This window comes from Thalassophryne amazonica, chromosome 20 (assembly GCF_902500255.1).
Source record: "Thalassophryne amazonica chromosome 20, fThaAma1.1, whole genome shotgun sequence".
NCBI lineage: Eukaryota > Metazoa > Chordata > Actinopteri > Batrachoidiformes > Batrachoididae > Thalassophryne > Thalassophryne amazonica.
The window spans coordinates 60668275-60690937 of NC_047122.1; the positions used below are offsets into that span (position 1 = coordinate 60668275).

The 22663-nt window shown below is 42.1% G+C and overlaps 1 protein-coding gene across 1 annotated transcript in view; it reads right to left on the bottom strand.

Annotated features, from left to right (window-relative positions):
• LOC117501573 (SNF-related serine/threonine-protein kinase-like) overlaps positions 1-22663 on the bottom strand; it is a 30093-nt gene extending 7430 nt beyond the window's left edge. Inside the window, exons 1-4 of the mRNA XM_034160480.1 lie at positions 22467-22663; positions 8798-9155; positions 8479-8697; positions 6754-7000 (exon numbers count right to left, since the gene is read on the bottom strand). Of these exons, the coding sequence (XP_034016371.1) occupies positions 6754-7000; positions 8479-8697; positions 8798-8920 (589 nt within the window). The 5' untranslated portion in view covers positions 8921-9155; positions 22467-22663. The remainder of the gene's footprint in view (positions 1-6753; positions 7001-8478; positions 8698-8797; positions 9156-22466) is intronic.

A 22663-nucleotide genomic window follows, 5' to 3' on the forward strand; every position in this document is an offset into this window, starting at 1 on the left:
CAGCTGTTTGGACAGAGACAATGTGGACAAAGTATCCTGTCCAAAGACACATCTGTCAGGGCGTCCAATTCCCCAATCACACAGTGTCTGTTATTTTATAAAATTCACCATCAACAAATCAACAGCGTCATTCATGAAATTCAGTTAAAATAAATCAAATCAGTGTGTGCATTTACGAGGGCTGTCAATAAAGTAACGGTCCTTTTTATTTTTTTCAAAAACTATATGGATTTCATTCATATGTTTTTACGTCAGACATGCTTGAACCCTCGTGCGCATGCGTGAGTTTTTCCACGCCTGTCGGTGACGTCATTCGCCTGTGAGCACTCCTTGTGGGAGGAGTCGTCCAGCCCCTCGTCGGAATTCCTTTGTCTGAGAAGTTGCTGAGAGACTGGCGCTTTGTTTGATCAAAGTTTTTCTAAACCTGTGAGACACATCGAAGTGGACACGGTTCGAAAAATTAAGCTGGTTTTCAGTGAAAATTTAACGGCTGATGAGAGATTTTGAGGTGATTCTGTCGCTTTAAGGACTTTTCACGGTGCGAGACGTCGCGCAGCGCTCTCAGGCGGCGTCATCAGCCTGTTCAAGCTGAAAACCTCCACATTTCAGGCTCTATTGATCCAGGACGTCGTGAGAGAACAGAGAAGTTTCAGAAGAAGTCGGTTTCAGCATTTTATCCGGATATTCCACTGTTAAAGGAGATTTTTTAATGAAAGACGTGTGGACGGATCGCGCGTCGGGACGCAGCAGACGCGGTGCGCGGCACAGGAAAAACACCTCCGTGTTGATAACCATTTGTAAAATCCAGGCGGCTTTTGATGGCTTCAGTGGAGTGAGTATATGAGCAATTGTTTAACAGGCAGGACATGTTCCAACTTGTCCTTAAGGCTTTCAACAGAGGTGTTTTTCCTGTGGCGGAGCGTCGCGTCGGCTGCGTAGCGTCGGCTGCGTCCCGACGCGCGGACCCGTCCGCACGTCTTTCATTAAAAAAATCTCCTTTAACAGTGGAATATCCGGATAAAATGCTGAAACCGACTTCTTCTGAAACTTCTCTGTTCTCTCACGACGTCCTGGATCAATAGAGCCTGAAATGTGGAGGTTTTCAGCTTGAACAGGCTGATGACGCCGCCTGAGAGCGCTGCGCGACGTCTCGCACCGTGAAAAGTCCTTAAAGCGACAGTCTCACCTCAAAATCTCTCATCAGCCGTTAAAATTTTCACTGAAAACCAGCTTAATTTTTCGAACCGTGTCCACTTCGATGTGTCTCACAGGTTTAGAAAAAATTTTGATCAAACAACGCGCCAGTCTCTCAGCAACTTCTCAGACAAAGGAATTCCGACGAGGGGCTGGACGACTCCTCCCACAAGGAGTGCTCACAGGCGAATGATGTCACCGACAGGCGTGGAAAAACTCACGCATGCGCACGAGGGTTCAAGCATGTCTGACGTAAAAACATATGAATGAAATCCATATAGTTTTTGAAAAAAATAAAAAGGACCGTTACTTTATTGACAGCCCTCGTATATAGCGCTTTTCCATCTGCATCAGATGCTCAAAGTGCTTTACAATAATGCCTCACATTCACGCCGATGTGAGGCTGCTGCCATACAAGGTATTCACTACACACTGGGAGCAACTAGGGGATTAAAAGACCTTGCCCAAAGGCCCTTAGTGATTTTCCAGTCAGGATGGGATTTGAACAGGGAATCTTCTGGTCTCAAGCCCAACACCTTAACCACTAAACCATCACCTCCCCTGGAATTCCCATTGGAATCCTGTGTTTCTGTACATTGGGAAAACAGCACCCCACTGACACTTTGGTACAGGAAAGGGCAGAGGACAGCTGATTTTCAGTGTGTGTGTGTGTGTGCGCGCGCGCATGTCTGTGTGTACGCTCCTCTGCCTTCCAGCTTTTGTGAAAACAGCAGCCAGCATCATGATATAGTCCACACATGAAATACAACTCTAACACCTCGAACAGACCTAATGATAATGAAATAAACTGATCAAGTGGTTATTGATGCCCCCCCCCCACTTCTTCCATGCTCCTCAGACTAAATTTAAACAGAGCTGAACCTGCAGAAATATACACGTGGGCTTCTGTTATTGGAAACAAGAGCAGAGAATCCAGACGGCGGCGTCTCTGCGTTCGCGTCTCCTGAGCACCGCGTTCCGCCGCTGCAGTCTCCGGCACCAGCTTACCCTGAGCCAACGTATCCCAGCAACCGGGGCACTGCTCCCTTGTTACTTACATCAGCGATCCGCCAAACTTCCTTCCTCAGTAACTTTATTTATAAACCAGATGGATGACACGCTCTGTGGATAACGCCGTGCACGTCACTACACATTAGCCTCAATGGCTGCTCAGGACTTTGTCTGTTTATGGGTGACACCTGTCTCTTTTTTCCTTTTTTGATTCTCTAAATGGCATTTCTGCCCCTCGATGATCAGCAGCTTGTTCTCTTTCTCTTGACATCTCTAAAACTCCAACCCACCCCAATAAAGGATTATTTAGTGTTTTTCTGTAAAGAAAAAAAGTCAAACAAATCCTCATCCTACTGGTGTTTTTTTTTTTTGATGCAGAAATCAATATTTAACATCACATTTTCGCAAGTGAAGAGCAGGGAGCTGCAGAACACCAGAAGGCAAAGCGTAGGTCTTATTAGTCCTGTGGGATCTGACCCAATGCGGGGGAGAAGGCAGATAAAATAAGTTGAAGGACTGCATTTTGTATAAGAGCAATAACACTGGTCTACAGCCAAAATGCTTCTGAAATAAAGATCGTCAAACTTGACTAATTTTGGGCCACAGAGAATGAAAATGTTTGAAATTTTTGACTGGCTGTATTTTTTAGAAATGCTACTACTGTGCTACTAAGGATTAATATATAACCCTTTTGCTGATTTTTAAAGTGTTACAAAAAGAGAACAGGTGAAATATTATACAAAGAGTCAGAGAAACATAAAAAAAGACCCATGTTTATGATTTTTCATGAAAAGTCTACTGTTAACATAATTATGTAGACGCAAAATGTAAAACCTTGTATATCATGGAAACAGTCGCCAATTAGCTGTTGTTATTGTCATATTTGAATTCAATATGTCAAAATCCATAATAAATAGCACATTTATTTGTGAACTTTTAAATATTTGTATGCCAATGTAACCAAAGTGCATTTACATAGATGTTATTAAGATTCAGGTCAGTGAGACTGAAGCCACAGAAGGACACTGAACGCACCACAAGGAAGGATACTTGACAGGAAGAAGAGTAAAAACAAAAAACAAGTGAGCAAACAACTCAAAACCTCAAGATTTTTAAAATAGTCTCAGATTTAATTCATACGCCCTCTGGCCACTTTATTAGGTACACCTGTTCAATTGCTTGTTAATAATACAAATAGCTAATTAGCCAATCACACAGCAGCAACTCAATGCATGTAGTCATCTAGACGTGGTGAAGACACTCACTGAGGGTTTCATGTAAACTTTTAGAGTCATCATGCTCACTGTCTAATAAACGATCACGCAGCCTCCATGACGAAGCTAACGATGACTGGAGGGCAGTCGTAGTGTTGCAAACACGTAACTGCAGTGAAGATTGCATTTATGGACACCTGATTGTATGGAACATTGATGAGGAAGTCTACCTTATTGTAAAAGCACTTTTTAAAAAGCTTTTTGTACTTTTGGTGTGTGCAGCGTCTTTACCGTGTGGGCTCCAGAATAGAAATGCCCTGTTCTTTTTGGGATTTTGGAATGCTTCTCACCTCAAATTATTTGCAGCACCTCCCCAAAACATGCAACAAACGCCAAACAGGTCAAACCTGAGAGCTGAGAAGAGAACAGCTTTTATCTCTGCAGCAAGCTGGCACCTTGCCACCTGGCACGGAAACGTCAGACTCAACAATCTGCAGAGTGTCAGCAGGTACTTTGGCCGGGATACAAACCCGGCCAAGCAGGAGTGTTGGCCTCCATTCGGCTAACAAAAAAGCACTCCTGATACAATCAGCCTCGCGCGCAATATTACATCCTGAGTGGATGGATAACCCCCTGCAATTGAAGCACCATCACAGCCACATGAACAACAGCGCGCGTGCGGTTTGAACAACTGCATGTGCACATTAAATGTCCACAAGCATTTATCATCGGTGCTGAAATGGGCTTTTACAGAATGGCTGACCTCAGACATCCTGCAGAAAACGTCAGCAACATGAGTAGCCAAATTACAGAGAGGCTGTTAGAGCGCGGTCAACATTTGGGATGATTGATCAGCTCGCTGGCTTTGCACACAAACGGAGAGTGAAAAGGCGGACAGGAAAAAACAGACACTGCAGACGCACTCGAGAAGAACACGCACCTCTCATAATCATACGGTTTTATCTGTCCCCATCTCACTCTGACGCAGTGGCTTCTGGCTTATTTTCCTCAAGTTCTATATTTCTGTGCCCCCCCGCCACTGCATTTTAAAATCAATATCTGAGTCGGGAACCAGAGCAAAGTGTTGGTGATGAGTGTGAGGCGGTTTGCAGCCTGATCTGACATCAGTTTTCTATTATTCCCAGGAAGACTGCGGATCTCTGGGAACGTAAGGAGGACAAAAACTGCCGACAAAAATAAACTGCAGGTGGACGACTATAAATACCCACTGGAACAAGTCCGGTTTTCCCACACACACACGCTGGAACACGAAATCATCCTGAACTGGTATGAAAGCAATGATGCATGTTAGTATCAACACGGAATGAGATTTTATTTCGCAGATGGCGCATCGGCCAGGAGCCACATTTTTTAACTGCAGGAGTGCAGACAATTTATTTCAGTGCTACACCACCATCACAGCAGCAGAATGAACAAAAGCTGACAATAAAATACTGCTAATACCTTATACCTAATACCTTTACCTTATCAAGTCCTAAATACATTAGATAAAAAATTCTAACCAATTAAAAAAGTGGAAGAATTAAAAGTCACAAATTGAAAATCGACATTTAATTAATAATCAGTTGATGGATCGATTTTTAATGTTATTAATCAGTTGACTGAAGATTGTTTCACAGCTGCTTCCATATCTTCCAACTCTTGTAAAAGTTCAAAGGTCGGTGCTAGACTGGTCACGGCAATGTTAGCTTTGCTACATACAAGAAAAAAAGAAAATCAGTATGTCTGATAACGGTAGACAGTACAAGAGATAAATATACCCATTTGAACTTTACGTTCAGTTCGTAATTTGTTAATACTATTGTACGGTTCAGAACAGGACATTTTTCATGCTATGCTAACATCAGCTGGTTTCTTCATCTGGGCTTCTTCAATGAAAGGCATTCTGCTCTGCTGCTGCCCCTAGTGGTGAACAAAAGGTTCACAAGAGGCAGTGCCAGCGTGCCACACCAGAGTTAAAAAAAAAAAAAATGAATGCCACTGTTGGCTTCTTCTATTTTATTTTTGAAAATAATTGTCTATATTAATGAAGGAATTATAATCATACTGCACTGAATATAACAGCACTGATTTGTTTCATAATAAAAGTTTTGTTCCAGAGCCTGTGTATACACATTTTATTATTTTATGAGGGAAACATTCACGGTCCTATTAGATATATAAACATTCCATCTAAAATTTCAGGCAGTACGTATTGTTCGTATGGTCAAAGCAGATGGTCACCTCACTGAGTCTGGTCTGCTTCAGGTTTCTTCTTACAATAAAAAAAAAAGAAATGTCTGGTGGAGTTTTTCTCCTTACTACTGTTGCCAAAGTGCTCACTCAAGGAGTGAGTAAGGTTTAAACCTCTCTGTGTGCAAGTATGTTTGTCTCAACTTTTAACAAGTACATTTGTATTAATATATAATGACTTGTTTTTTTAAAGAATATGTACATCTTTAAAATCTTGCTAAGAGAAAGACTTTTGGAAACATCTTGTTTCAAGTCTTATCAGAGTTACAACTTTTTTTTTGACTCGCCGTACCATTTTTAAGCTGCTGTGTTCATGGAAGATGTAATACTTCTAATACTAGCTAAATAAATCTTAAAATGAGTTTTCTCAGCTAATCTTATCTCAATAAAACTAAGTGAATTTTCATGTTCCATTAGCAGATTGGTTTTAAAACACCTTGTTTTCATCTTTTTTAAATTGTAAAGAAAGAACTAAAATTCATTATTATGAGTTCTTGAAATGTCTTAAAATGAACTGACAAAACTCATTTCGAGCTTTATTATATTAGTATTAGGAAGAGTTACAACTTTGGAAAACAACACAGCCGCTTAAAAATATTGAGTTTCTAAAATTCTTTTCACTTGAGATTTTTAAGTTTTAGTCCCCAAAAACAAGTCTTTAAATCTGACTTATGTTTTATTTGATTTGTGACTGTGTCATATATAAAGTGTAGATTAGATAGTTTGAATAGAAATTAGGCAAACACACTTGGTAAATTTGCAGCGTATTTGCGGCTTGTGTGGATTTCCCCCCCAAAGTGTTTGAGTTGTTTGAACAGGTCGCCTTGTGGGACATCCTGAGACTCAACCCGATCTGGAGTAAGTTGTTGTCATAACACGACCACCAAAAGTGCTGTGCAGAGTGGAGACAGGTCTCTGTGAATTCTAGCGAAGGTCTGGGATGAGTTCTGGCTCTTACTCAGTGCTCCCATGGTGGGGGTCCGGGTGAGGTCACGGAGTCCGTGCATTAAATCAGCGCAAGTATCACGAGTTAAAGCACCATTTATAGTGTCTCACTTTCACATGCAAACCGTAAACTTACCCACGGCAGGTGCGTCATACTCGTCTCCCAGCAGTATTTCAGGGGCTGAGTACGCCAGGGAGCCACAGGAGGTATTGAGCTTTTTCCCAGGCTGGAACCGGTTGCTGAATCCAAAGTCGGTGAGCTTGACGATACCCTGCTTCTCAAAGAACACCACGTTTTCTGGCTTAAGATCTCTGTGCACCACGTGCAGCTGGTGACAGTAGGAGATGGCGTGGACAATTTGGGCAAAGTAGCACTTGGCCATCTTGAAGAAAGGAGACAGAGAGAGCATCAAACAAAGAGCCACTGAGCATTGTAGGGGATTTTCAACCAGTCTGAGATTAGAAGGTCAGGAAACACAGACAAACGCTTCACATTATAGTCAAACGCCAAGTGGAACCTCGATTCTTTCATTCAGTTAAACTGCATGAGGATCAAACATAAATCCCACACTCTCTATTCACTTGACCAAAGGACACAGTAGACAGAAGTTATACAGCTTCATGGTGGTGTGCAAAAGAGAAGGGCTCTTCTTAAACTAGAGTGCCAAGGCCCCTGTGGGTTACTGGCTCAATTAAAGCCCAAGGCAAAATGGCCATTTTCGGCCTCGTGCCCTTGTTAAATTAAAAGAAAAGTTTTTGAGAAAATTGGGTCCAAAGACTCAAATTGGCTGTTTTTGGCATAAAAATGGCTGCCATTTCCAAATAAACAAATCTGAGTATAATGTTTTGATGTGAAATATGTCAACGACCCATATTTTGTCCTTGACAAATTAGAAAAAAGTTATTTTTTGAGAAAATTGCCTTTAAGTGCTCAAAATAGCTATCTTTGGCATAAAAATGGCCGCCATTTCCAAACGAACGAATCTATGAATATGATTTCTAGACAGGAACAATGTCAACAACCCATATTACGCCCTTGCTGAATTAGAAAAAAGTTACAGTTTTTGAGGTATCACAATAAAGAGATGACGACTATGATGGAAGCCACGCCACAACATAGGGTTAGCGGTCTACCAGCCTGTAACCCACAAAAGCAGATGGCAACATTCAGCTATAAGTTAACAGAAGGCACTTGGGAGACTCAAGCCTAGATTTGGTCTGGTTTCTTGGATGAAAGTCCTTCTCTTTTCTGCTCTGTGAAGCTGTGACTGGTAGCGCAAAAGCCAAAAGCTGCACTTTGTACAGCTTCCACAATCACAGCACAGAAGCCTCTTAATCCGTCAGAGTGGTCTGGGTGTCTTGGTGGCTTCCCTCACGGGTCTTCTTCTTGCACAATCACTCAGTTCTTGAGAACTGCCTCCTCCAGACAGGTTAACCATACCGTATCATACTGTTTGTATGTCTTAATGAACACAGGTTCCTGAATGTTGAAAACCCCAGTAGCTGGAGAAGGACCAGGGAACGCCCACGTTTCCAGCTTTGGCAGATGAATGGTTGAGAAATGAAGGAATGGACCGGATGTCTGACTGGGGGTTTCCATCCAGGACCCAAGGTGGTTCTGTGGTTTCGTGCTTCACCAGCCAATTCTCATAGACTTGAGTTGACTTGTGTATAAAAATGGCAATAATACCTTAAGGGTTAATGTGATATTTTTTGATAAACCCCTTGTGACTATCCAAACACTTATGGACCTGACTGTAGGTTTAGGTTGAAGTGAAAATGATCCTGTGTCACCTCAGAGCCAGTTTTTTGTTTTTTGTTTTAGGCATTACGCGTCCAGGTCCCCTGCAGTGCCACTCACCTCTTCGCTGAGGCCTCCGTCGTACTTCATGATGCAGTCGTACATGTCTCCTCCATCGCCCAACTCCAGGATGAGGTAAAGCTTGGTTGCCGTGTCAATGACCTCGTAGAGTCGTACCACGTTGGGATGCTGCACCAGCTTCATGCATCGCACCTCCTGGAAAAGGTGACCTCGTGCCACCGGATCCAGCTTGGTTTTATCGATCACCTTCACAGCAACCTGGAAGAGTCCGGATGAAAAACCGCCAATGTCACAAAAGTAATAAAGCCAGTGTTAGTTTGCCCAATGAGAAAAGAGGATCACATTTGAACCTACACACCTTTTCCCCGGTGAAGACATGTCTGGCCAGTTTGACCACAGCAAAATGGCCCCTGCCCAGCGTCTTATCCAGGTCGTACAGCCCGGCGATCTTGCCATCACGACAACGTTTTAGCCCCGCCATGGCTGCTGGTGGATGGTGAGGGAGGAGCTACTGCCTGCTGGTCCCCAGTTAGTTCTCCATCTCCTCCCGTCTAGGCTGAGGTTTGAAGACAATGGAGCAGTTGGCTGTGAGTGCTGATCCGAGAGCAGCTGCAGGTCTTCTCAGATTATTCTCGAAGAGTTAAAGGTCCAAATGCCGCCAGAGAGCAATTGCAAACTGCTGTGCTGCCAGTGCTTTGTTCACTTGTTCCCATACTCTGGTGATCAGAAGCGGAACATGACACAGGTGTCAAAATTCATTAATTCACACTGAAAACAAAATTAATAACTAAATTGGTATCATATGTTGGGGAAAAAAAACCGCAATTAAAAAGGGGGTGATAGTATCCATTTTTACAGCAAACTGTATGTTACCACAAGCCTTAAAATTATATGAAATAAAAGGGACAGTCTTCAATTTTCCACAAAATTGACTCCCTTCTTTGTGTTGATATATAGTTATTATAAAACTACTTTTATTTTTATGCCATATTGTAAAATTACAGCCTATTTTAATTCTGGCAGCTTATTTATTTCATCAATGTTTGATGGTAAATGCAGTGAGTTGCATTTGAAGTTTAACTTAGTCTGTGTGTAAAATGTTGGTCTCCCCCACTAAGTTTGGAAAACCAACTGAAAATGTTAGCATAGAGAACGGGCACAGTAGACCTGTGTGTGTGTGTGTGTGTGTGTGTGTGTGTGTGTGTGTGTGTGTGTGTGTGTGTGTTGCCTCACTTGTCCAGTAGATATCCAGCAAAACTTTTGTTTTAAATATGTCTGGAGCTTTTCCTATGTTCTTCCCAACAGCAACTCTGGTCGCCTATGTTTGTCTCCAAGCTCTATGTGCCATGATAGTTATACTTCAAATTTGTTCCTTTTTTTTTTTTTTTTTTTTGCAATATTCAGTTAGGAGTGACATTTCTGCTTGATTACACTGATCAAATCTGCCATTCCAGGAACAGAAAAGCCCATGTTACTGTATTTTAACCCATGTGGGTCAAAATACTAAATTGTTTTCAGACAAGATTGTTTTCTTTTTTTATCATATTGTGATAGACAAATGTATGTTCTATATGTATGTATAGTGTTCTTTTCATGAAAATACAGTAAGGTATGTCTTCTATAACACATTCCAATTCTAAGGTAGAACTCTACTAGTGTATACTAAGGTATATCTAAAAAAAATAAATAAATAAAAATAAAAAAAGATGAGTAGAGCCACTTAGGTGCCTGGTCTTGAGAACGAGGAATGGTAGGTTGAAAAGCTTTTTTTATCCCATGGGAACTCTCCCTACCCACCCAAGCGGCTCAAGAAAATGGACAGCATATATATAAATGATATTTACACAATCAGGGTAGTAAACAACATATCCAAGAAATAGAGTTACTACATAATATTATAGGAGTTAGCTTCTAAAACCTAAATATTCATACAGGAGAAGATTGTAGTATACATATACCTAGTCTGTAGATTTGTTGTAAAATTAAATTATAGCTAGTAGGCTAAGCTATAAATATGATTATTTTATTATAGAAACAGAAGCCATGATGTAATATGTTTTAGGTATCTATCTAAAGTTCACCATGCTAGCTTACTATAGGAAGACAAAATACATATTCTATATGCTATCTAATGGAAACCCCAAACGTAGATACTATATGTTCATATCTATTAAAGAACCCATAAACTGAAGAATAATTAAAAATCTACACCATGTAAAATAAAAGTGGAAATCACGAAAGCCAGCTATAGCTTGGATGACACACACACTATATATATATATATATATATATATATATATATACATACACTCAACAAAAATATAAACGCAACACTTTTGGTTTTGCTCCCATTTTGTATGAGATGAACTCAAAGATCTAAAACTTTTTCCACATACACAATATCACCATTTCCCTCAAATATTGTTCACAAACCAGTCTAAATCTGTGATAGTGAGCACTTCTCCTTTGCTGAGATAATCCATCCCACCTCACAGGTGTGCCATATCAAGATGTTGATTAGACACCATGATTAGTGCACAGGTGTGCCTTAGACTGCCCACAATAAAAGGCCACTCTGAAAGGTGCAGTTTTATCACAGCACAATGCCACAGAGGTCGCAAGATTTGAGGGAGCGTGCAATTGGCATGCTGACAGCAGGAATGTCAACCAGAGCTGTTGCTCGTGTATTGAATGTTCATGTCTCTACCATAAGCCGTCTCCAAAGGCGTTTCAGAGAATTTGGCAGTACATCCAACCAGCCTCACAACCGCAGACCACGTGTAACCACACCAGCCCAGGACCTCCACATCCAGCATGTTCACCTCCAAGATCATCTGAGACCAGCCACTCGGACAGCTGCTGAAACAATCGGTTTGCATAACCAAAGAATTTCTGCACAAACTGTCAGAAACCGTCTCAGGGACGCTCATCTGCATGCTTGTCGTCCTCATCTGGGTCTCGACCTGACTCCAGTTCATCGTCGTAACCGACTTGAGTGGGCAAATGCTCACATTCGCTGGCGTTTGGCACATTGGAGAGGTGTTCTCTTCACGGATGAATCCCGGTTCACACTGTCCAGGGCAGATGGCAGACAGCGTGTGTGGCGTCATGTGGGTGAGCGGTTTTCTGATGTCAATGTTGTGGATTGATTGGCCCATGGTGGCGGTGGGGTTATGGTATGGGCAGGCGTCCGTTATGGATGAAGAACACAGGTGCATTTTATTGATGGCATTTTGAATGCACAGAGATACCGTGACGAGATCCTGAGGCCCATTGTTGTGCCATACATCCAAGAACATCACCTCATGTTGCAGCAGGATAATGCACGGCCCCATGTTGCAAGGATCTGTACACAATTCTTGGAAGCTGAAAATGTCCCAGTTCTTGCATGGCCGGCATACTCACCGGACATGTCACCCATAGAGCATGTTTGGGATGCTCTGGACCGGCGTATACGACAGCGTGTACCAGTTCCTGCCAATATCCAGCAACTTCGCACAGCCATTGAAGAGGAGTGGACCAACATTCCACAGGCCACAATTGACAACCTGATCAACTCTATGAGAAGGAGATGTGTTGCACTGCATGAGGCAAATGGTGGTCACACCAGATACTGACTGGTATCCCCCCCAATAAAACAAAACTGCACCTTTCAGAGTGGCCTTTTATTGTGGACAGTCTAAGGCACACCTGTGCACTAATCATGGTGTCTAATCAGCATCTTGATATGGCACACCTGTGAGGTGGGATGGATTATCTCAGCAAAGGAGAAGTGCTCACTATCACAGATTTAGACTGGTTTGTGAACAATATTTGAGGGAAATGGTGATATTGTGTATGTGGAAAAAGTTTGAGATCTTTGAGTTCATCTCATACAAAATGGGAGCAAAACCAAAAGTGTTGCGTTTATATTTTTGTTGAGACACACACACACACACACACACACACACACACACACACACACACACACACACACACACACACACACACACACACACACTAGATTCATGACTTAGACGGTAAGAAAATTGTAAAGAACAACACTGTTAAAGTTCTGTGACTTCAATCAGAAAGAATATTGATTTCCATGGCCCCCTCCCTTCAAGTATCTTTCTCCCACAGAGAAAGCAGGCCTGGGTTTCTATGACATATGTCACATAAGTCTAATACAAGTCTTTACAGGCTCTGCTTAGTGCAGCAAAATTTCTAAGTACATGCACAGTTATAGAAGCTGGATTTTAACAGTCTGAGATAAAACCCAAAACTTATTTAAATGTCAATGCGGTCATTGAAAATGGATTTTGTTCAATGTGACCCCTTTAAGAGTGACAGACCTCCCTGATAACTTGTTCTCCATAATGTTCAAATACATCTTGTAGTGCAGTGGGACCCAGATGTACCATCTCAGCTTACCCTCAACTTCAGCAGCCCTACACCACCCTTAGAGGTCCTCGTGTGTTAAAAGGAAGCAGGTATATAGGTCACCCCCCGCCCCCCCACCCTCCTATGTTGACAAGGGATAGAGCTACTGGGAAACAAACCCAGGTCAGTTAGACACATTCCGCCCCGGACACTGTCCAAGCTCATAATTCCCCTGTTGATCTTACGTGCCGCTGAAAGAATCCCGGCTTTCCCAGCTGGCAGCAGCAGATCTTCCCCTGCAGTCACTGGAACTTCCTCAAAGTCCGTCCAAAGGCAGAGTTTTATCATCTCCAAATACACATTTAAATGCAAATTGGACCTAAACCGTAAGAGCGACAAACTGCTCTTCATCTCCAGTGTTTTACGAGGCTTTACGAAATAGAAAACTTGACAAACCATATGAAGAAGTAAAACAGGAGTTTTACTTTCCACACAACTTTCAAAGCAAAAGTACTCAGATTACTTTGCAGATTTTAAAGAGACACAAACTAATCAAAACTCTATTTTATTCTATTTTATAGACCGTGTACTTGTAAATCTTCCTATGCTTCGTGTTACTTTATTAGTAAAACGACATCACTGCATTTACATGGAAAACTAGTCAGTGGTTTGCTTGGTACCAACCGTCTTCGATTTGCTTTTGTGTCTTGTGTGATCTTTCTGCAAACACTATTTAAGGCTACAACCAGTGATTATTGTCCTTGAAGGGGGTTGGTTACACTGCACTTCTTTTCAGTCAGCCAAGACAGATCACCAGGTGTCTTCAAAACAGATCTAGAAGCATGCAACCAAAAATAGCAGACAGACAGAAAGAGAACTAACTGTAAGAAATACACAAAACTGATGGTGCACAATGATTCATTTAACTGATGGTCTTAGAAATGTATTGCTTTTGAGTTTTCAAAGGTTTGGAGGGGAGTAGTCTTAATAACTATGTTAAGTGAATATGTAATAAACTCACAACAGTCGACCAGAACAAGAGCACAAGAAGTATGGAAGTTCAGCGAGTGCAACACTTGCACCTTACGTTGAACACTGAACACTTAAATAAGTCTCTGTGAATATTTAATAAACTCACAACAGTCGACCAGAACACGAGCACAAGAAGTATGGAAGTTCAGCGAGTGCAACACTTGCTCCTTACGTTGAACACTGAACACTTAAATAAGTCTCTGTGATTGCGTGAAACTACACTGTTCATTCTGTGTGGCCTCAACATTTGACCAATTCTGCCCAAACGTGAACCACATTTGCCCCAAAATTCCCTGCTGTTTTCCTCCAGAAGGATTTCAATGGCTTTGGTGAAGCATTTGGCTCCCTCTTCATTTTGCCCTCCCCTACAGACTCTATGCAACTCACAGACAGAGACTGACATAAACTCAACTGCACACGTGACGCACGCCTCACCTCCGCCACCCCCCCTTGTGTTTCTGTACCCCCCCCCCCCCCCGCTCTGCCATTCCCGGGAGGCTGCGTGGGACTCTGCTTCTGCCTACGCTCACCTTGCCTCAATTTGGATGACGGACTGCTCCAAAGTTTAGTGCACATATACAATGCCAAACGTATATGTGTGGTTGTTTTAATTCTGATGCGTGCCATTATTACATTCAGCTAGTAATAATTGTGGATTAATTGTTGTATTTTGTCTGAGGCAATTGGGTGTGAAGATAATTTTGTTGCACTTCTAAGTGTAATGACAATAAATGATCATCTCTCTCATCTCACCTGTTTAATCCATATTTGCTCCAAACTGTTTAAGGGCTTCAGTTTGACCTTTCAAGGTAACACAAGGTCAAAGGTAACGTGACCACAAGAACAGGGACACGACTTTGTAACAGCAACCGTACGTGTATCTTTGACGAATCCCTGTAAAATCCATTCTACACATTTTCTATATATAAACATTGGGCTTATAATATTGGCGTTGGCCTGTAACCTTTCTTTTAAAATGGATTGTCCTTGGACCACCCTAAATTATTACACAGTTTGGTCCAACTCAAACATGTACAAGTTATTTTATTCACACAGACGGACACACATGACAAAAAACATGCTACAACCATGCACAGCTGTAAACATGCATCTTATTTGTCAAAACCCCTTAGAACTAGAATTAACACCCAGTCAAATCAAACAAACGAAAACTGTAACTGTAGCCCAGTTTAAGATATTTTACTTTTAGTGTAGAGCTTAAAACCACAAAATAAATACCTGGTTGGAAAGAGTTTAAAATAATAATTATTATTATCACTTTACCGGGGCGTTGCTGGGCCGGTATTGTAGATTTACGTCGACGCTATCTGGCTATACCTGCCCGCTGTGCATAAACAAATGACGTCATAGTGCGTGCAGCCCAAGAACTGTCCGCAGAGGAAAAGATGAAAAGACGAGAAGTTTGTTTTGGTCCCAATATGGATATTCCGGATGATTTTCTCATGGATAGTACGACAATGAACAGCACAGAAAGCAGCCAGCTTGATGAGGGCACACTGCCAAATTTGGAGAGCAGCACGCGCGCCAGGCGACGCGACAAAAGTTATGTGAGCCAACTTTTTATGTACGCGTTATGTGTTGTGTATCTCAGTAAAAAGTGATAATAATGCAAATAACATGCTGTTGTCGTGCAGTATGCATTTTTCTGAGTACCTCCATCCATCCCGTCGCCCAAAATGACAGCTATTCGCCCGAGTTAGACCAGGGCGAATAGCTGTCATTTTGGGCGACTGGGCATGGACGTCGGGCCTCTTGAAAATGCATACCGCCCTCCAAAAGCATGTTATTGTATTAATATGTTTTAAAAGCGGTGGTCTACCAATATGGGTTTTTTAACCTATGACACAAGGATAGTCAGCCAATGGCTGATATACTCTCACGGGCCACTTTATTAGGTACACCTGCTCAATTGCTTGTCAACACAAATAACTAATCAGCCAATTAGGCAGCAACTCAGTGCTTTTAGGCATCTAGACACGGTGAGGACGACTTGTTGAAGTTCAAACCGAACATCAGAACAGGGAAGAAAGGGGATTTAAGCTACTTTGAACGTGGCATGGTTGGTGGCACCAGACAGTCTGGTCTATTTCAGAAACGGCTGATCTACTGAGGTTATCATGGACAACCATCTCTAGGGTTTACAGAGAATGGTCCAAAAAAGAGAAGATATCTAGTTAGTGGCAGTTGTGTGGATGGAAATGCCTTGTTGATGTCAGAGGTGAATGGACAGACCGGTTGAATGGGCGACAGTGTGATATCGTTGTGTCAATATGGACCAACATTTCTGAGGAATGTTTCCAACACCTTGTTCAATCTATGACATGAAGAATTGAGGCTGTTCTGAAGGCAAAAGGGGAGCTAACCTGATACTAGCAAGGTGTACCTAATAAAGTGGCCAGGGATTGCTAAATCTACATCTGACATTCACGTTAACATCCTGTCTGTTTTTTCCACCGTGAAATACTGTTCCACCCGATCGCTGCGGCACAACTGGTCACATCTGTCATCTTCATACTTGACTTTATGCGAGCAAAGTTGACGTTCTTGCGTCCAACCCTAACTACAATAACATTCCACTACTCTAAAAATCACACGCGTGACCTCTGCTGCGCTGAACAGAAGCCGCCGTTTTCATGCGTTCTGTTTGTCCACAGTCACGGTTACGAAATATCACCTGCAGGGGGGGAGACATGGCGTTCGTATTCCAGGAATCTACTTACATGGGAACAAAAGCACATACTGTGTGGGCTGAGAACATTCCTGGGAGGTGATCTTCACCTAGGTGTGTCCCACCCACAACAGGAGGCCAAATACCGTTGCCAAGGAACATGCCTGTGGGTTTGAATGAAGTACGGCAAAAAGAAAAAAAAAAAAAAAAAGCCTGATGGCACTCTGTGGTTGTTCTGCTGAATGTTTAACAGCCTAAAAATCTCTCTGGGTGAACATGTGCGCTCCTGAGTGAAAAGAGTGAGTCATTCTTCTTATAATAGGAGGGTGACATCTCCATCCATCTCGCTCCGCTTCTCTCTTTCTCAAACGGGCTCAACTCTACACACTTGCACATGCTTTCCTTATGCACATCCTTGTGGATCCTAAACAGAGGTCGGCAATGGGTTGGTTTCACGCATGTAACGGATAAAAGCGCAAAACATGAAGAAAAGAAGAGAACATGCAGCTTGATGCACGTGTCTGCAGAACCAGTTCACCCTCGGAACACTGCTGGTACTGTAGGTGCGCTGTACGCGTTTTCAGGTCAGTTGCATAACAGTTCAAGGTGCTACAGGTGCACTGATTTACCATAATGTGCATACATGCACACGCACAGCGATAACAAAGCACTTACTTTCATGTTGAGGTCAAGGACGTCAGCTGTGTGCAAAATACAACATTACACCACTGATGTCTACATTTCAATACGGGGAAACTTCTGACAAACTTGAGACACCAAGTCATTAAAATCTGTGCTGCTGAACCGCGATTCCATCGACACCTCTGGAGAATTGTTCTTTTTGTGCCAACAGAGCACTCACTCCTCCCCGAGTCATTCTGCAACCTGTACAATGGATGAAGGGTTTGTGCTCATGCTGGTGCTTTGCCAAGAGGCCAAATTCTTTCACCATTTGGCGTTGACGTCAGGTACAGGTTGGCATTGTTTCTGCACAAATACCAGCGACAATAACTTGACATTCAAAAGTAAAAGGGGAGGGGATAATTGTTACACTGACTGGTGGAATGTCACAGCGGCAGGTTGCACAAGTTGACAACGTGCCCACTAGTTGAAGGCTGTAGAGATGAAACAACAAAATAGCATGAATGACACCACATGTACCCCCCCAAAACCAACCCCCACCCAAAGAAAACACAACAAAACAAACAAACAACCTACATGTGAGATGGAGGATGAACTTTGAATTCTCTGGCGTGTCTAACAAAGTTAGACAGGGTGGAATTTAGGGTTGGGATGACTAACGAAAATCATGAGTCAACGAGTTGGGTTCCATTAAGTCATCGACTAGTTGGGCACCATTAGTCATCCCAAACCCTTGAAGTATTACTGACTATGTGTCCGAGGTATTTAGTAGAACGCAATTCTTCCAGTGCTTCTTCGGATACCATTAGGCATCGACTAGTCGACTAATGGTTTTCATTCATCGTCCCAACCCTAAATTCCACCGTGTCTAACAAAGACAGACTAGTCAGATACCATTAGTCATCGAGTAGTCAACACAGTGTATATCAAGCTGGACACCCTAACAGGATGTTAGACAGGGTGGAATTTAGGGTTGGGATGACTAACGAAAATCATGAGTCAACAAGTTGGGTTCCATTAACTCATCGACTAGTTGGGCACCATTAGTCGTCCCAAACCCTTGAAGTATTACTGACTATGTGTCCGAGGTATTTAGTAGAACGCACTTCTTCCAGTGCTTCTTCGGGTACCATTAGGCATCGACTAGTCGACTAATGGTTTTCATTCATCGTCCCAACCCTAAATTCCACCGTGTCTAACAAAGACAGACTAGTCAGATACCATTAGTCATCGAGTAGTCAACACAGTGTATATCAAGCTGGACACCCTAACAGGATGTTAGACAGGGTGGAATTTAGGGTTGGGATGACTAACGAAAATCATGAGTCAACAAGTTGGGTTCCATTAACTCATCGACTAGTTGGGCACCATTAGTCGTCCCAAACCCTTGAAGTATTACTGACTATGTGTCCGAGGTATTTAGTAGAACGCACTTCTTCCAGTGCTTCTTCGGGTACCATTAGGCATCGACTAGTCGACTAATGGTTTTCATTCATCGTCCCAACCCTAAATTCCACCGTGTCTAACAAAGACAGACTAGTCAGATACCATTAGTCATCGAGTAGTCAACACAGTGTATATCAAGCTGGACACCCTAACAGGATGTTAGACAGGGTGGAATTTAGGGTTGGGATTCAAATTCAAATTTATTTATATAGCACATTTAAAACACAGCTGCAGCTGACCAAAGTGCTTCACAATAATAGCAATACAAAAGTGTAAAATATTAAAGGAAAAGAATAAAATAAATAAATAAATAAATAATCTAAAAATACAGAGCAAAATAGCAGAGCAAAGCATACACCACTTAGCCAGTGTTGAAAGTCAGGGAGAAGAGATGAGTTTTCAGTCTGGACTTAAACTGTCCCACAGACCCACAGACAGACAGGATAACTAATGAAAATCAATAGCCGACTAGTCGGGTACCATCAGCCATCGACTAGCCAGCGACTAAATTTGACACAATGAATTAAGCCAATTTTAAATCTTCATAGTGAAACTGAAATGTGACATTTATTTTAACAAATATACCCACAAACATCACAAACACAAAAAAACAGCAATAGCATGAAGACAATACCTGCATTCATTTACTAGGTATGGACGACCCGTGTGAGCTGACTAGTTCACCTGCTGAGGTTCACACACTGTCTTCACTGAGTGAAGGGAGCGGTGGCAGCTCCACCAGGTCTATTCTTTTAAGGGTTAAATTAACTTAATAAATGGCTTGACTTTTGATGTCAGCTAGTTGTAATCGACTATTACGACTAGTCGCCCCATCCCTAGTGGAATTTCGCCCACTCATTTGTTTCAACGTCTGCGTGGACGACCTGAGCGGTATGCTTAACACCTGCCACATTGGTTACTATTATCGTGATCTACCGACAAACCACCTCATGCACGCTGATGATCTCTTACTGTCTGCACCCTCAGTTCATGGGTTAATCACAGTATGTGAAATTTTTTTTTTTTTAAGCAAAAACTACTCTGCACAAGAGAACCCACAGAAAAGTGCCGTTATGTCCTTTAGAGGCAGATACTTAAATGTTTTATGACTGGTGCAGCGCTGGAAGAACCACATTTTACTAAATACCTCGGGCACATAGTAATACTTCAAGTGATGATGCCAATATATCCAGACAACACAGGCAGCTGTATAAGCAAGGTAATATGATCTTACAGAAGTTCCACACGTCGTGCTGAAGTAAAACTAACGGTTTTGTTCATATTGCACCCTCCCTGTGCAATATGTGAGTGTGTATTTTAATTAATGCATGCTCCTCTTGATTAAGGTTATATGGATGTGTGTAGTTCATATAGGCAGGGCACATGTTTGCTTTGACTCTGTTAAAAGATTCTACCTAATTTTGTGTTTTAATTCTATGTACTGCTCAGGAAGATGCATTCAAATGTCGTACAACTGTGCAACTATGCTTCATATCACAATATTTTTTTTATTATTTCTTGGTTCCTCAACATATGAAAGAAAAAGTGCACTGTGTAGAGTGTTTGATCTACAGCTCCGCCAGGATGTAGAAATAAATTTGGTGTATCGGTTTACGCAGTGCTGAAATAACTGAATGGTATCACTCATGCTATATTTCCCACTCGTCTTAAATAGAAGTCCAGGATTAGCACCTACTGGTTAAAAATGTTGCATGTGTATTTTTCTGTGTGCAGGTTCCTTGGAATTGTTCACATTTTATTTATTTATTTTTTATTCTCGGCATGGAGAATTTCGGTTTACTGGATAAATCTGAGACGTTTTTCCACTGCAGGAAGCCGAAATGAAAACTACAAATTTTGTCAATGCAAAAGGACGCCGAGTTTGTGAATCTGACTGGGCAAAAAACAACATTTCTATACAATGAACCCTCATCAGAGTGTTGTTTTAGATGTTTTGCATTTATGTTAGCAAAGGTTATTGGTCAAAATTAATGGAAAAGAACTCACACATATTAGTAGAATACAATGTCTCAGAAGCACTCAGCTACAGGTGACGTCTATCCTTCATCCATCAAATGCTGTGTTCGGAACTTTGAGGTTAATGGAACCTCCATTAACCTCAAACTCATAAATCTCCAACTATGAATGATGTCACACCCGAAGTGCGTTTCCACAGTTTCCACACAGCAACCAAAGTCGGAAAATAAGCAGCATGCCTCCAAAAGCTTGGTGTATAGAACGCTACCAAGACATCAGGTCCAGAAAAGAGACCTCATGGAAGAGAACAAATGATGCAGATCTTACATTAGTGTTTTACTGCTCAGTTTGTAGCGCGATGTAGCCAGCTGTTGTTGTTAGTGACATCTACCGGATTTACGAATATTGACGACAACTGTTGAGAAACAGTACTTTATGCATAAAAAAAATATCATAGCAACATGTCCACTGACAGCAGGAACAAGAGTACTGTGTGCATGATTTATTCAACTGGACACACAAAAACTACAGCTTTGACTTCCTGTTGACACTCACAGCAGCCATGTTGGACTGTGAACTCAGGGTGCGTGGGTTCGAATGAGATGACGCATTAGAATTCTAATTTCCAGGCAAAATTTCTGGGGGGGGGGGGATTAACCGGGAAAATGCAACTTGAGTATAACGCACCAAAAATGTGTTATATTCAGAAAATGCATGTTCTCATTAATTCCACTCCTTATTTTCTGAGCTGCACAAAAATAGTCACCATGTCTTACTATTAAAGATGCATTAAATATGCAGTTCTTCAATTTATAGGACATTATTACTGACAGACTGTACGCATACGTGTCACTGTTCTTGCAGGTCACAAAGTCAGTATGAGAAGAAATTAACAGATAAAAAAGAATTATTCCTCTCGGTCACTCGGGAGGAGCTTGGAGTCGAGCCGCTGCTCCTCCACATCGAAAGGAGTCAGTTGAGGTGGCTTGGGCATCTTTTCCGGATGCCCCCTGGACGCCTCGCTGGAGAGGTGTTCCGGGCACGTCCCATTGGGAGGAGGCCCCGGGGAAGACCCAGGACACGCTGGAGGGACTACATCTCTCGGCTGGCTTGGGAACGCCTTGGGGTTCCCCCGGAGGAGCTGGGGGAGGTGTGTGTGGATCGGGAGGTCTGGGCGGCTTTGCTTGAGCTGCTGCCCCCGCGACCAGACTCCAGATAAAGCGGAAGAAAATGGATGGATGGATGGAAAAAAATTATTACTTTTTTATAATTGAGAAAAACAATCTGTATATAGCACCCACAATGCATTGAGCACCAGCCCCCATGTTTCTCAGACAGGAGCAAAAGTGGAATATTTTTTAATAATTTGCAGATAAATTTACACTGAATTTAAATTTATGAATTTTTTTTAGTATATAGTATAGTATAGACCGGAAGTGGAGTACAGCGTTTTCTATGACTGGAACCCAAACTGGGGGAAAACAAACTAACCAAATAAAAACAAAACAAACAAACAAAAACGCATAATTATTCGTTACGATGGATATATTATTATTTATGGTCCAACATTGAATCACTGGGTCATATTTTTGCCGTCCTCAGGCTTCGAGATTTATTTAGCGCATTCATTTGTCAAATGTTGCTTACCGTTTTTTAATTTTTAAATCCACTGATATTTTTAATGACAAAGTTAAGCGAGGATTTCTACTTTATTTGAGACGATTCTGCGCCGTGCGTGTCGGCGCAGATCCCGTTTGCGACAAACTGCGAAGACGTGGACAGCGTGATAAAATACCCACCAAGTTATTGTCCCCGACTGAAATCTCGATTATTTAATTTGACATATTATTAGTCTGGGCCCACATTCAGTCCGACTCACCGCAGAGGACCGTCGCTCCTCCGTTCCGCTCGCGTTAAACTGCGACACCGTCCGTACGTGTGCGGACCGACGCCTTCACACCTGCCGCTTTACAACGTCTGAAATCCACCACGACACGGATCAACCTGGAACCACACTGACACCAAAACGGCCAAAGATTACTCCAGTGTGTGAGAATTAACCTCTCGCTCGCTCTA